This window comes from Scheffersomyces stipitis, chromosome 6, assembly GCF_000209165.1.
Source record: "Scheffersomyces stipitis CBS 6054 chromosome 6, complete sequence".
NCBI lineage: Eukaryota > Fungi > Ascomycota > Pichiomycetes > Serinales > Debaryomycetaceae > Scheffersomyces > Scheffersomyces stipitis.
Window position 1 is genome coordinate 1,545,679 of NC_009046.1, and position 15,533 is coordinate 1,561,211.

Here is a 15,533-nt window from a genome sequence, read left to right on the forward strand (position 1 = left end):
TTGGCTGAATATTGTCGGTTACGATATTAAAATTTTATACGATAGTTGACTCTAGCAAACTTAGCAATAGTTAACAAGGTTTTCAAAACCTTCCTCCTAAATATCAACGAAATTTTACAATGCCTACTACCAACTTTCTTCATTCCTGGGAAGTAAAGTATTGTGCCAATCACTTCAGTGTCTGTGAGCAGAGAATTGAGAATGTCGCAGTTTTTTCATATCGCACAATTCGTTGCACAATGTCTCACCTGAATAATCCAATAATGTCGCATGTCACCGAGATAAGCAATGACGGTAGGTCAATAATTTCCATTCTCCAACGACTTCTACTTTTCATCAATTTCGTTAAACCACCCTTTTTACCTTGTTCCAGTGGTTAGTACCACTCTAAATACTATTTCCAACGACACATAACTGCGTGCAGGCATGTCTTCTACCCAATTGCAAGTGGTCGATGGAGTTGCGCTTGCGCAGATTTTCAACGGGCTCAAATCGGCCAAAGACGATGATCGTACTCGCTATGCTGTAGAATTACGTAACTATTTGGAGCTGATCGCGCGCGATCTCTCGCCAGAGCAATTCAACCGGTACAACAACGAAATCAATAAGACGATTTTTGAGTTGCTCCACGGTAAAGAGACATCTGAAAAGCTTGGAGGTATAGCTGCTTTGAATGCACTTATTGACTTTGACTCTGGAGTAGGCGAGGAAAATGCCACCAAGACAGCCCGGTTTTCCAACTATTTGAGTTCTTTGATTCTTCTGAATGACTTGGTGATTATGAAACAGTCTACTAAGACGTTAGGAAAATTGGCGACGCCCGGAGGAGCTCTCACTGGTGATTTCGTGGATTCGGAAGCCAAAAGAGCCATGGAATGGCTCCTGTCGGACAACAAACAACACGAAAACCGTCGTCATGCAGCCATATTGATCATAACAGCCTTAGCAGATAATGCTCCAACATTGTTGTACAACTATATTAGCCAGATCTTGGATCATCTTTGGGTTCCTCTTCGTGATCACAAGTTGATAATAAGAGAAGATACCGCCAAAGCACTCCAGAAGAGTATGCACATAATCTATGACAGAGATATCAATGCTAGAACATACTGGATTAAGAAGATGATCGATATGGCACTGAAAATTCTTAACGAAAATGATAGTGTAGACTACAGCGATGCGAATGCCCCTTCTGCGTACAACTTAATCGCTTCGACGACGTCGCAATCGAATGAAAGTATCCACGGGTCACTTCTAGTGTACCGTGAGTTGATCAGATACCACAAAGACCCCTACATCATTTCCAAGTTTGAGCAGATATACGAAAATACCATGCTCTACAAAAATCACAAACTCGCCATCATAAGGCAGGAGTTGACCAACATCTTCCCCTTACTCTGTAAGGTCAATCCCGAGCTTTTTGTGGAGAAATACTTGCATCGAACACTCTACTACTATTTATCTCAGCTCAAGAAGCTCAAAAATCTGCATAATGAAACTTCCAATTCGGACAAAAGTGCCATTTTCCGAAGCATCGGCCTCATATCTTTGGAAGTGGGTAACCAGATGGCGACTTACCTAGATGCCATCCTTGATAATATCAGAGAAGGCTTATCGTATGCCACCAACTCCAGCGTCCAGCTGATTCTTGTCAATGCTGTATCCAGTGACCTGAATGCTCCCACTGCTGCTGGTATCAATACCATCTCTACTTCCTCGGCAAACTCTTCCAAATACCGTGCCAGTCGTAAAGAAACAGAACCAGCTATTTTCGACTGTATAGGCAAACTCTCTATTGCTGTAGGACCTGCATTAACCAAGCATTTGCAAAGAGATATCTTGGACATGATGTTCACCAACTGCTCTTTGTCAACTCACATGCAAGTAGTGTTGCAAATCCTCATCACTAACATTCCAACTTTGACTAACTTGATCAACATGAAGTTACTCAACTTGCTTAGTTTTGTCTTGTCGGGAAAGAGCTTTCAGCCTCCAGGATCTCCCTATGGATCAGTCAAGATGAACGATTCCCTAGCAAGAGACTACAGACTTTTAATGATTTCAAGAGATACTGGATCCAGTATTAACAGTATTCTTCTGAATAACGAAACTTACAAGGCGTACGATGGAGCAATTTTGATTCAAGCACTTGAGATGCTAGCTGCCTTCAAATTTGAAAACTATCAACTTAACGAGTTCATCAGATATTGTACAATCACATATTTGGAACACAGCGATGCCAAAGTTAGACAGACGGCTACCGTTACGTCATGTGAAATCTTTGTTAAGGATCCCATTTGCCAACAAACAAGTGTAAACGCGCTCAATGCTGTCAATGAAGTCTTGGATAAACTCTTGTCTATCTCGATTACTGATCCGATTCCAGAGATCCGATTAGAAGGTCTCAATTGCTTGGGCGATGCTGGCAATTTCGATCCTCAATTGTCACAAGCTGATAATGTGAGACTATTATTCATTGCATTGAACGATGAAGTATTCAGCATACGAAAAACTGCCATCAGAATATTAGGAAGATTATCTTCCATTAACCCCGCCTACATTGTACCTTCATTGAGGAAAACGCTCATTCAGTTGTTATCCAGATTAGATTACTCCTCTACAAGTCGGAAAAAGGAGGAAAGTGCCATATTGTTGTCCTTGCTCATCAGCAACTCAAAGGAGTTGACAAGGCCATACGTGAAACCCATTGTTGAGACTTTATTGCCAAAAGCAAAAGACTTGAGCTCCTCTGTAGCATCTAGTGCAATTAATTGTATTGGGGAGTTGGCTGTTGTAGGAGGAGAAGATTTAAAGAGTTTCATTCCTGATTTAATGCCTTTGATTTTGGACACTTTCCAGGACCAAAGTTCATCATACAAACGTGATGCCGCATTGAAGACCTTGGGGCAACTAGCTAGTTCTTCTGGCTACGTTATTCAGCCTTTGCTTGAGTATCCGCAGTTGCTAGGAATGTTAGTAGGAATCTTGAAACTGGAGACTTCTCCTCAAATTAGGAGAGAAACTGTCAGATTGCTTGGTATCTTGGGTGCTCTTGATCCATACAAGTATAGAGAAGTAGAGCAAAACTCCAAGAATATCCCTGTTGAACAGAATGCTCCTCCGGTAGATGTAGCTCTCCTTATGCAAGGGATGTCACCATCCAATGATGAATACTATCCTACAGTTGCAATCACTAACTTATTGAAGATTCTCAAAGATACTTCATTGAGCACTCACCACACAAAGGTAATCCAAGCTATAATGTACATTTTCCAGACTTTGGGATTGAGATGTGTTTCGTTTTTACCACAAATCATTCCTGGTATTATTAATGTTATGCATACGTGCCAACCCTCAATGCTAAAGTTCTATTTCCAACAGTTGGGAGCTTTGATATTGATTGTTAAACAGCACATTAGACCTTTCCTTCTGGAGATTTTTGAGGTCATAAAGGAGTTCTTCAATGTGAACAGTCAATTGAATATACAGGTCATCATCATTAGTTTGATTGAGTCCATTTCGAGAGCTTTAGATGGTGAGTTCAAGATGTATTTACCAGATGTCTTGACGTTAATGTTGGATGTGTTCGAGGAAGACAAGTCTCCAAAAAGGGAACCTACCTTACATGTTTTGAAGAGTTTTGTTGTCTTTGGAAGCAACATAGAAGAATATGTGCATATAATTGTTCCAAACATTGTTAAGATGTTTGAAGTAGGACCGTTCAACTTGCGTAAGGCTGCCATTGAAACGATTGGAAGATTGTCAAGAAACGTTTTATTAAATGATATGGCTTCTAGAATTATTCACCCCATATTAAGAGTGTTACGTCAAGGGAATGATGAATTAAGAGGCACTGCTATCAACACATTAAGCTACTTGTTGTTGCAATTAGGATCCGAATTCAGCGTTTTCATTCCTGTTATTAAGAAGGTGTTGATTCAACAGAAGATACATGCTCCAAAGTTTGAACAATTGGTTGGAAAGCTTATCAGTGGAGATCCTTTGCCTCCACATTTGGACATTTACAAGGATTATGATTCACACCTGCCTCATTTTGACATCTCAGATGTCGACTTACCTTCCAAGAAATTGCCTGTGAATCAAGGAGCCTTGAAGACTGCTTGGGATTGCGGCCAGCGCAGAAGTAAAGAAGATTGGCAAGAGTGGATTGGAAGATTGAGTAAGGAATTGTTGAAACAAAGTCCTTCTCATGCAATCAGAGCCTGTGCTCGTTTAGCATCGGATTATTACCCATTGGCTAAGGATTTGTTCAACGCCAGTTTTGCCAGTTGTTGGAGTGAATTGTATTCTCAGCATCAAGAAGAACTTGTTCAATCATTTTGTGTTGCATTATCTTCACCAAATAATCCGCCAGAGATTCATCAGATCTTGTTAAACTTGGCTGAATTCATGGAACACGATGATAAATCGCTACCTATAGCGATCACTACTTTAGGCCAGTATGCTCAACGTTGCCATGCTTTTGCCAAGGCATTGCATTATAAGGAACTTGAGTTCTACGAAGAGCCAACGACGCCTACCATTGAGTCATTGATCAGTATCAATAACCAATTGCAACAGTCAGACGCAGCAATCGGTATTTTGAAGCATGCTCAATTGCACCACGACCTCCAATTAAAGGAAACATGGTATGAGAAGTTGCAGCGTTGGGATGATGCTCTCAGAGCGTATAATGAACGTGAGAAGCATGAGCCTAACAACATGGAAATAACCATGGGTAAGATGAGATGTTTACACGCGTTGGGAGAGTGGGAACAGTTATCTGAATTAGCACGCAGTAAATGGGACGACTCATCCAGTGACATCAAGAGAAGTGTAGCACCATTAGCAGCAGCTGCTTCTTGGGGTTTGGGCCAATGGGATCGTATGGATTCTTGTATCAAGGTAATGAAGTCTGAGTCTCCTGATAAGGCTTTCTTCAACGCCATCTTGTCTCTACACAGAAACAACTTCGAAGATGCATCCAATCATATCTCGAAAGCTAGGGATTTGCTTGTTACTGAAATTACTGCATTGGTCAGTGAAAGTTATAACAGAGCATATGGCGTGGTAGTCAGAGTCCAAATGTTAGCTGAATTGGAAGAAATCATTAAGTATAAGTGCCTACCACAGGGTTCGGAAAAGAGAGCTGTTATGAGAAAGACTTGGAATACGAGACTCTTAGGATGTCAGCGTAATGTAGATATTTGGCAAAGAATGTTGAAGGTGAGAGCTCTAGTTATCAAGCCAAAGCAAGATATGGACATGTGGATCAAATTTGCCAACTTGTGCCGTAAATCTGGAAGATTGAATTTGGCAGAAAAGTCCTTGAATTCCTTGTTAGAAGAGGGATCTCCAGAGAACCCTTCCAGGGCTCCACCACAAGTAGTTTATGCTCAGCTTAAGTATATGTGGGCTAAAGGACAACAGAAGGAAGCTTTACGACACTTAGTTGATTTCACGACCAGAATGTCTCAAGATCTCGGATTGAATCCAAACGATTTGATCACCCAACCTTTGCCGTCTGAAGGCCCAGGTATTCCTAAACATGTAGAGGAATATACCAAGTTGTTAGCACGTTGTTTCCTTAAGCAGGGTGAATGGCAGATTGCCTTAAATAACAACTGGCGTACTGAGACCTCTGAGATCATTTTAGGTGCCTATCTTTTAGCCACTCATTTCGACAACAAGTGGTATAAGGCATGGCATAATTGGGCTCTTGCCAATTTTGAGGTTATCTCTGTTTACACTACTCAAAGCAATACTTCTTCTAGCGCTGGTAACAGCAATTTCGGAAGTCAAGGTGACATTGTAGAGCAAAACGATCAAATCAAGCTTTCCTCTGCACAAGAGACTGGGGCAAATCCAAAATTACAACCAGCAAATATGATTCCTATGGAAGCAGTGCAGAGACATGTTATTCCTTCCATTAAGGGTTTCTTCCATTCTATTGCGTTGTCAAGTTCTAACTCATTGCAAGATATGTTGAGATTACTCACGTTGTGGTTCAAGTTTGGAGGCATTCCTGAAGCAGCTCAGGCAATGACTGAGGGCTTCAACATGGTTAAAATTGACAACTGGTTAGAAGTTGTTCCCCAACTTATCTCGCGTATCCATCAACCAAATCAAATTGTGAGTAGGTCGTTATTTGGCTTGCTCGCTGATTTGGGTAAGGCTCATCCACAAGCATTGGTGTATCCTTTAGCTGTTGCCGTTACCTCTGAGTCGGTTAACAGAAAAATGGCTGCTGAGTCGATCATAGAGAAAATGCGTCTTCATTCATCTAACTTGGTTGATCAGGCTGAGTTGGTCTCTCACGAATTGATCAGAGTGGCGGTCTTGTGGTTAGAACAGTGGTATGAAGGTTTAGAAGATGCTTCCAGGCTATTCTTTGGTGAACATAATACTGAGAAGATGTTCGAAGTTCTTGAACCTTTACATCAGATGTTAGCGAAAGGACCTGAAACAATGAGAGAATCTTCGTTTGCTACGGCTTTTGGAAGGGAATTGGCAGATGCCTATGAATGGGTGTTGAATTTCCGCAGAACTAAAGATATCACTAATTTGAACCAAGCATGGGACATTTACTATAATGTTTTCAGAAGAATCAGTAGGCAGTTACCACAATTGCAAAGTTTGGAATTACAATACGTTTCTCCAAAATTAGAATCTGCTAACAACTTGGACTTAGCCGTTCCAGGTACTTATCAAGCAGGCAAGCCTGTCATTAGAATCATGGGATTTAATCCTACATTCTCGGTTATCTCTTCGAAACAAAGACCAAGAAAGGTTACCTGTGGCGGTAGCGATGGTAAAGACTACTTTTATGCCTTGAAGGGGCACGAAGACATCAGACAGGATAACTTGGTTATGCAATTGTTTGGTTTGGTGAATACTTTGTTGGTCAACGATCCAGAGTGTTTTAAGAGACACTTAGATATCCAGCAATACCCTGCAATTCCGTTGTCGCCTAAGGTGGGTTTATTGGGTTGGGTACCTAACAGTGACACTTTCCATGTGTTGATCAGAGAATACAGAGAATCTAGAAAGATCTTATTGAATATTGAACACAGAATTATGTTGCAAATGGCTCCTGATTACGACAGCCTAACTTTGCTACAGAAGGTGGAGGTATTCACAGGAGCATTGGATAACACAAGAGGACAAGACTTGTACAAGGTATTGTGGTTAAAATCGAAATCTTCTGAGGCTTGGTTAGACCGTCGTACGACTTATACACGTTCGTTGGCAGTAATGTCTATGGTTGGTTATATTTTGGGATTGGGAGACCGTCATCCCTCAAACTTGATGCTTGACAGAATCACTGGTAAGGTTGTTCATATCGATTTTGGTGATTGTTTCGAAGCTGCTATTCTCAGAGAAAAGTATCCAGAGAAGGTTCCTTTCAGATTGACTAGAATGCTTAATTATGCTATGGAAGTAAGTGGAATTGAAGGATCGTTTAGAATAACATGTGAACATGTGATGAGAGTCTTGAGGGATAACAAAGAGTCCTTGATGGCTATCTTGGAAGCCTTTGCCTATGATCCATTGATCAACTGGGGGTTCGATTTCCCCACCAAAGCTGTAGCTGAAGCAACTGGTATCAAGGTTCCTCAGGTTAATGCAGCTGAGATGTTAAGAAGGGGACAGATTGATGAGCAGGAAGCTGCCAAATTACAAAGACAGAATGAGGTTGAAATCAGAAATGCCAGAGCTGCTTTAGTATTGAAGAGAATTACAGACAAGTTAACTGGAAATGATATAAAGAGACTCAAAGGATTAGATGTTCCTACACAAGTGGACAAATTGATTCAACAAGCCACCAGCGTTGAAAACTTGTGCCAACATTACATTGGCTGGTGTTCATTCTGGTAGACACTTTAGTTACGTTACTGTTATAGACCAAAATATATATTATGATCTAGTCTATGGACTCTATATTATGATGTTATGACTAAAGATGATGATAGTCAGGAAAATAATGCTGACAATGACGTTACTAAGCTTAAGCTATCTTCTTGGAGGCACTGGTGAACCCAATACCCTTAATGGACATGGTGAGTATGTTTTCTTCGCCAGGTTCATCAGTTGGTTTCAACAACACTTCTGTACCCATGATTTCTTTAATATCACGAACTATGTGAACAAAATTTTCGTCGATTTGCTGAGTGTGAACCTTCAATCTTCCGATATCTTCTTTGCTGATAGTCATGAACACCAAAGCTAACATCAACTGATTTCTGCCAACTACAGCACTGTGAGTGAGCTCTTCCAAAAGATTGAAGGCTACTTTTTCACCTAAATCTTCTGGAAGCATGGCGGCAGCACCTACACCTTCAGCTATAATTCTCCAACCCTTCTTCAGCTCAGCTACTAAGGTAACTCCAAAGCCTGGAGACTTGCCGGAGTTTTCTCCTCTCCATACATCTGCAGTGATGTTGACTTCTACACCCGTGGGTCTTAAGACCTTTCTGGCAGAATCAATGATTCTGTTCACTATGGAAGGAGAAACTCTGGTACAGTAAGCAACACCTCTGATGGCAGAAAACTTTGGAATATCTACGGCATGCATTGTGAGAGGTTGGGGAATGAGCGAGTTGCACATTAAGTGTACTTCACCTCCTCCCAAAGGTGCGGAACCTCTCTTGAGGATATGTAAAGATACTTCTCTGACTCCGAACTTTTCCATTATCGGTATCAAGCCCCATTTGATAGATTCGGGTGTGGCATCGTTGGTCTTTTCGCTAGCAGTTACGCCCTTGAAAATAATGGAAAACTTCTTCTTAGAAAAGGGAGCCAAATAAAGCATGGGTTCTACAAAATATCCAACAGGCTTATTGGCAGGGCAGTTGTGCACCAATTCCCCACCAATGATGATTCCCGGACGATATATTATGGTAGTACCAGTGTAGGAAATTTCTATGTGAGAACCATTGGTAACGGCTTCAAGCAATCTTAAGAAGGACACTTCGTGGTCTCTGAGACCCGGATTGACATCTTGTGATCTGATCTTGGAAATCTTGATGGCTTTTCCAGAAAGAGTCGAGAGAATTAACCGCAAACGGAAATTTCTATGACCCTCGAACGCTATTGGTGAGGACATGCTTTGAGTGATATGATTCTGGAGAATTTAGAGGAAATGCAATCAATACTCAAGAAGAAATGGCATTTATGAAGAATCTGAGTAAAGAATGAATACAAGAAGAGAAGCTCATCTTGAAAAATTTCGACCGTGATCAAAGTCATGTGACACATAGATTAAATCTATACTGAATTATGTAGCAGTCTAGTACATGAAAGTAACGTTAAATAACAGGATTGAGGAAGGACATTCTAGGGAATGTACTACAAATTGCCCCTAAAAGTGCCTATATGAAGATATTCTCTCTTTTACGGTCCTCTCTTTTCTGATTGTTCTTTGGGCTACTCTCATATTAAATCTAGAAATCTTCATTCAGGCCTCACTCTCCTTTTTTCGCGTGCACTGGCGAAGTACTGGCCTCATAGTTAACGAATTGTACAAATTCAATAACATAAATTCCATAATTCTGTTCAATCTCTAACTTCATTTTCTTTCTTCAACCTTTTCCATACTCATATTCTTTCTTTTTTCTAGCTTGTACATTCCATCATCACATAATAATGTCGGAAGACAATGCAATGAAGCGGCCAGCGTCAGATTCTGAGCTGAGTCTGAAGAAACCCAAACTAGACCACGACGAAAATGATCAACTCAATGATTTGTTCGCCGATACACTTCCAGACTTTGACAGTAAACATCACGCTAACGAGCATGGCGAGGATCTTCATAGCAATCCCCTTGACTTCGGCACAGATCCTCTAGCCATTGATTTCGACAACATACCCTCGAACCTTCTTGAAGCACTTCCAGCTGCTACAGACAATATCAACAATACAAGCAACAGTAACAACAGTAACAACGATATCAATAATAATAACAGCATTAGTAATAGTAACAATATCAATAACGTCAATGTGACCAGTAATATATCAGGTTCTGGTTCTGGTTCTGGTCCACTTTCTTCAAATGTACGAGCCACTCCTAATGCCACAACTTCTTCCTCTTCATCCTTCGGAAAGTCAGCATCTCCACTCGATGGCAAACTAACGGAAAAACAGTCGGTCACCCCCATTAAGACAGAAGTACGTGAAGGTGATTCGTTGTTGTCTTCTTCTGTTGTCAATAGACCTTTGGGTCCTTCCACAGCAGTTCATTCTTCGACAACTGTACCAACAACTTCGATATCTAGTGGTAACCTTGCAGGACAGGTTCCTGCGCCAGTTCTGAGCGTTTCTGCCATTCAGTTCCCTCAAAGCACATTCCAGCAGAATAGAGACTTGCCACCTGTTAGTTCGGCGTCTTTGGCTGATACCAAAGAAAAACAGCTTGATCCCAGTAAGTTGAACGACGCCATTGCTGCTGCTGGTGTCGATATCCAGCGAGAGGAAGAATTGTTGACCATACAGCAGACTCGTACTACTGATGTTTCCAGAGATCTTAGGCAGTTTTTGAGATCTTCGAAACCCCCAGCATTCTTGAATCCGTACCATGTAGCATCTTTCATGAATAGAGTGGCCCGTGAGAATGGAGTCCAGCAAAACTTTCTTCAGGACGGCGACCTCTTAGAGCTCATGTCAGCTCTGTGCGAAATGTGGTTGTCGTCCATTTTGGGTAAGACCGTCTTGTTGTCGCGCCATCGTCGTCGTGGTATTCCACAGCCTACGAATGCCAAAAACGGTAAAAAAGCGTCTAGCAACGCCAATTCAGCTCCAAGATCTGAATTGTCAAAGGAGTTGAGAAACTTGGCAGTTAGACAGAAAGAGCTAGAAGAAAGAAGAATCAGCAAGAGAATAATGTTGGGTTTGGAAAAAAATGGTGCGGATCCTGATGGAGACCAAAACGGAGACTCCAAGGCTGGAGCTGAAGAGACTTTACACAGAGCTGCCAATGCCACAGCAGCCATGATGACTATGAAGACCGGTGTCAAGAAGTACTCATGGATGACATCTACTTCGTCGGCTGGTGCTGATACTGCCAAGGCTGGCGCGGATACCGAAAAAGGAAAGCAGAGTGCTCTTTTGTCCGTGAGAGGTGACAATGGCTTGAGATTTAGAGAAATCAGATCAGGCAACACCATCACCATGAAGGATATCTTGGGAGCTATTGAAGGCGAAAGAATGGGAACGCAGAGGGCCATCATCAAAGGTTACGCCAAGTTGAAAGATTAACTGAATAGCTACAGAAATAGCATGCAAGATTACATATTCTAATACAAAAAGTCTAACTTAAATAACTTGGATTTGTAGTTGAGTGGTTTTGATAATATGACAAATGGGAACTGCCAGCTTTTCGTAATCGAAGAGCATTTGCGAAAAAAGACTTGGATACGAATATTTCAATTTCACCAAGACCCAATACTGCGACAATTATTACAATATTGTTGTTGTATTTTGTCAGTGGTAGTAGCATTCCCTGATCAGTACCAGGAGCTGAACCAAAATATTTCTATCTGCAGAGGTTGAAAAGTCCTTGCAGAAATCTTGTTTTAGCATGGCATTCTATTCTGCGCAAATATTACCAACCTCTCGAGTATATATCTTAGGAATTCAGCAAAATTAGTGTCTCCTTTCTTATTCTTGCGTGTATCACCTAACTTTACAGAATACTAGATGAAACTCTTCTTACATTGTAGACTCCAGTTTATAGAGCTGCGAATTCTTAGCTACGACGGTTGCAAAATGGTCGTGCGCGGCAGATCACAACAAAAACATATAAACAAACACGATTTTCCACTCCTAAACAATTTTAATCCTTTTTTCTCTACAGCAATGGATTTCAATTTGTCAGCATATTTCAACGCCTTTGACGTGGACAAAGAGTATACTGTCGATGTGGCGGATATAGACGGCAAACTCGAGAGTGTCACTAACTCTGTAGCCACTAGCCCCGACTGTCTCAACTACAACACTGACTTGTTTGAAGATGTCATAGAATTAATCCACGGCTATCCTTCGCTTGAGGGAAAGCACCAGAAACAGCTAGCTTACCTCGTCACTTCCTCCTTCAATGCTATAGGTCACCAGTACAAAAGTGTTGTGGAGAGTGGCGACTTTGTAGATTCTCTTGATACGTGCAAGGCATCTCTAGAGAAATATGGCTACTTGACATTTGTACTAGCTAAGCATTTAAGCAAAGAAGACCATACGCGTGTTATTGGAAAGGGTAAAACAGCTGCGGGAACTCTTGCTCTTGCCAAATGGAAGTCCAACTGCGTCCAAGTCGAAGACTTTCTTACCTCAGTTGTCACAGTTTTAGATACAGACTTACTGAAGGTATTTGTCACTACGCCTGAAAGAGACTTGTTTGTAGAATTGTTCACCAGACCCATTATGAACTTGATGGAAAGCCCGGAAAGAATGAAAGTAGTCTCTATCAAGTTGCTCCTCTTCAGAGCCATCTCGCTAGCAGTCAAGTTCCATGGTCATTCCGTCATCATTCAGCATTCAATTATCCAGTGTCTTACCTACTACGTTCACTTACCTAATTATATGGCAGAGTTGCTTCACATATTATCGGAAGAGTACGACTATATGGTGCTTACAGAAGAAGTTCTTCGTGAAATTTCACAGACCCAGTTCAACTCCAATGATACCAATGGACCAAGGGCAGTGTCTGATTTCTTGATTAAACTCTCAGAACTCAGTCCCAGATTGATTTTGAAGCAAATGTCTTGCACAGCACAGCTATTGGACAACAGTAATCAGACGTTGAGATGCTCTGTAGTCGAAGCGTGTGGCAATATTGTAGTTGACATCATCAAAAGCAGTGCAGAGTTGGAGGACGAAGATGGCCACAACGGTTCTCAGCAAGTGGATGGTCTTTTGGATCTTCTCCAAGAACGATTCTTGGATCAAAACCCCTATGTTAGAACGAAAGCTTTCCAGGCCATGACTAAGATTGTAGGTTTGAAAACCAAATTGACCGAACGAAGACAACTTTTAATCATGCTTGCAGTGCGGTCGCTCGATGATAGAAGTACGTTGGTGAGAAGAAACGCCATTAAATTGATATCACAGTTGGTCCTCACCCATCAGTTTACTGCTGCTCATGGCTCTCAATTGGAGTACACATTCTGGAAAGCTCGTTTGGATGAAGCGGAAGCAGAGTTGGAGAGTTACTTGCCGTTATCACCGCAGAAGAGCAAGAAAAAGGTCCTTGCAGACGATATGGAAGCTACTGAAGGAGTTGATGAACCTGTAGAGAACGAAGAAGACGACTTTGAGGCTGAATCGAGTGTGGACCACGACGAACTCAATGTTTCCATGATAGAACAGGAACAAAACCTACCTGATAGAAATGTTCTTTTGAGAGCAAAGTTGAAAGTTGGTTATTACAAGGATGCCGTCGATTTCATCGAAGCAATTCAACACGGAACCGAAGCTGTGTCGCGATTGTTATTCTCCAGGAACAGGAATGAAGCTATAGATTCCATGAACTTCTTGGTTCTTGTAGACGCGTATGGAATTGAGAATTCTGGTGATGGAATTCGCCGTATGCTTCATTTGGTGTGGCTGAAAGGCTCATCAGATGAAGGGAAATCTGTTCCATCTCATTTGATTGACTGTTACAAAGATTTATATTTGACTGCTCCAGCAAGTGCTAACAAGGTGGAAAAAGCAGCCTATATTGCGAAGAACTTGATAAGTTTGACATTTCAAGCTTCTGTAGCAGATTTAGCATCCTTGGAGAAATTGCTAGGCATGATGTATTTGGACAAGTTGATCAGTCCCGAAGTGATCCGTATTTTATGGCAAATCTATAATTATGATGGCTCGGATGAAACTCCTGAGCCCAGCACAGAACTGCGTCGTGGTTCAATCATTATTTTGGGTATGCTCGCTCTCGAAGATCATCAGATTGTTGTCAGAGGCTTGGATACCCTTTTGAATATTGGACTTGGCCAAAAAGGAAAAGACGATTTAATTTTGGCAAAGTATACTTGTGTTGCATTACAAAGAATTATTCCTCATTCGAGTAAAAAAAGTACAACCAATGTGAGAATTGCAAGAGAAGAAGAATTTATTGCGAAGTTAAAAGAAGTGATTTTATCATACAATGAAGAATCAGAATGGTATAGTGTAGCTGAACAAGCCATTGGTGCTATATTTCAAACAGCTGCACAACCTGAAGATGTATGTTCTGAAATTATCAAACAAAAAGCTATAGGTGTGTTCAAAGAGGTAAATGCTGGCGAGTCAAAGGTGATTGCCTTGTCTCAACTTTTGTTCGTTGTTGGACACGTCGCAATCAAAACCATTGTTCACTTGGAAAAGTTAGAGGCTCAATTTAAGAAAAAGAAGCACGACGCTGAAGGTAAGAAAACGAATGCCAACAATGCCAATGACGAAGAAGAGAATGGAAATGAATTGGAAATGATTGGCGGTACCTCTGAAGATGATTTTGCTGATGCTGTGGCACATGTCAAAGAAAGGGAGCTTCTCTATGGAGAGAATTCTTTGCTTTCTCGATTTGGACCATTAGTAAAGGAAATTTGTGCCAACAACAAGAACTACGAGAATAGAACTTTGCAAAGGTCTGCCGTATTGTGTATGTCCAAATTGATGTGTGTTTCCTCTGTGTATTGTGAGGAGAATTTGCCATTATTGATTACAATTATGGAGAAGTCTGACGATCCTATTACAAGATGTAACTGTGTTCTTGCCTTGGGAGATATGGCTGTCTGCTTCAACAATATCGTCGATGAAAGTACAGATTTTATCTACCGTCGTTTGACTGATGAAAGTATGATGGTACAAAGAACATGTTTGATGACGGTGACGTTCTTGATATTGGCTGGACAAGTCAAGGTGAAGGGTCAATTGTCATCGATGGCAAAATGTTTGGAGAATCCAGATCAAGGTATCAGCGACATGTGTAGATTATTCTTTGCCGAGTTGGCTACGAAGGACAATGCTATCTACAACGGTTTTATAGATATCTTCAGTGGGTTGTCCAATGATGAGACGTTGTCCAAAGATGCCATGAAGCGAATCATCAAGTTTTTGTTGCAGTTTATAGATAAGGAAAGACACCAGAAGCAGTTAACCGAAAAGCTTCTTGTCAGATTGACCAAATGCCACGACGAAGCACAATGGAATGATTTGGCATTTGTGTTAACTACTATTCCGTATAAGAACGAGAAGGTGACTGCAGCACTTGAGGATGGGTTCAAGTTGGTGCTGGCAAGACAATAGATACACAAAAAACTAGGTTACGAATTACGAATGTACGTATACAATGTTAGTACAGGATAAGATCAAATAGATATGATCCTAGCTATATAGTGAACAGTAAGTGAATATAGAGATTAATAGATATCACAAAGATACTAGAATTTAGAGATTTTTTGATGAAATTTCTATCACGTTTAGCTCTTTCCAAGAACTGTTTTCTAAACGGGGGAGTTTCATGGATTCAAAATCTTGGTACCTTGGGGGTAATTTCCAGA

The 15,533-nt window shown here is 41.1% G+C and overlaps 4 protein-coding genes across 4 annotated transcripts; 3 read left to right on the forward strand and 1 right to left on the reverse strand. All coding sequences in view use genetic code 12, as the record gives it.

Moving 5' to 3' along the window:
* Nucleotides 1-426: 426 nt before the first annotated feature.
* TOR2 (1-phosphatidylinositol 3-kinase) lies at nucleotides 427-7,878 on the forward strand (the record flags this gene model as incomplete). The annotated part of the gene is made up of 1 exon (XM_001385614.1): nucleotides 427-7,878. One exon carries the CDS (start codon nucleotides 427-429, stop codon nucleotides 7,876-7,878), a length of 7,452 nt encoding a protein of 2,483 aa, XP_001385651.2.
* Nucleotides 7,879-8,008: 130 nt separating this feature from the next.
* PICST_33152 (predicted protein) lies at nucleotides 8,009-9,106 on the reverse strand (the record flags this gene model as incomplete). The annotated part of the gene is made up of 1 exon (XM_001385963.1): nucleotides 8,009-9,106. The coding sequence occupies one exon, from the start codon at nucleotides 9,104-9,106 to the stop codon at nucleotides 8,009-8,011; it is 1,098 nt and encodes a 365-aa protein (XP_001386000.2).
* Nucleotides 9,107-10,368: 1,262 nt separating this feature from the next.
* On the forward strand, nucleotides 10,369-11,253 carry PICST_62072 (transcription factor TFIID subunit; the record flags this gene model as incomplete). The annotated part of the gene is made up of 1 exon (XM_001385615.1): nucleotides 10,369-11,253. A coding segment is annotated over one exon (885 nt), but the record flags the coding sequence as incomplete, so codon positions are not given.
* A 600-nt stretch (nucleotides 11,254-11,853) lies between these two features.
* PICST_62058 (predicted protein) lies at nucleotides 11,854-15,279 on the forward strand (the record flags this gene model as incomplete). The annotated part of the gene is made up of 1 exon (XM_001385616.1): nucleotides 11,854-15,279. The coding sequence occupies one exon, from the start codon at nucleotides 11,854-11,856 to the stop codon at nucleotides 15,277-15,279; it is 3,426 nt and encodes a 1,141-aa protein (XP_001385653.2).
* Nucleotides 15,280-15,533: the final 254 nt, after the last annotated feature.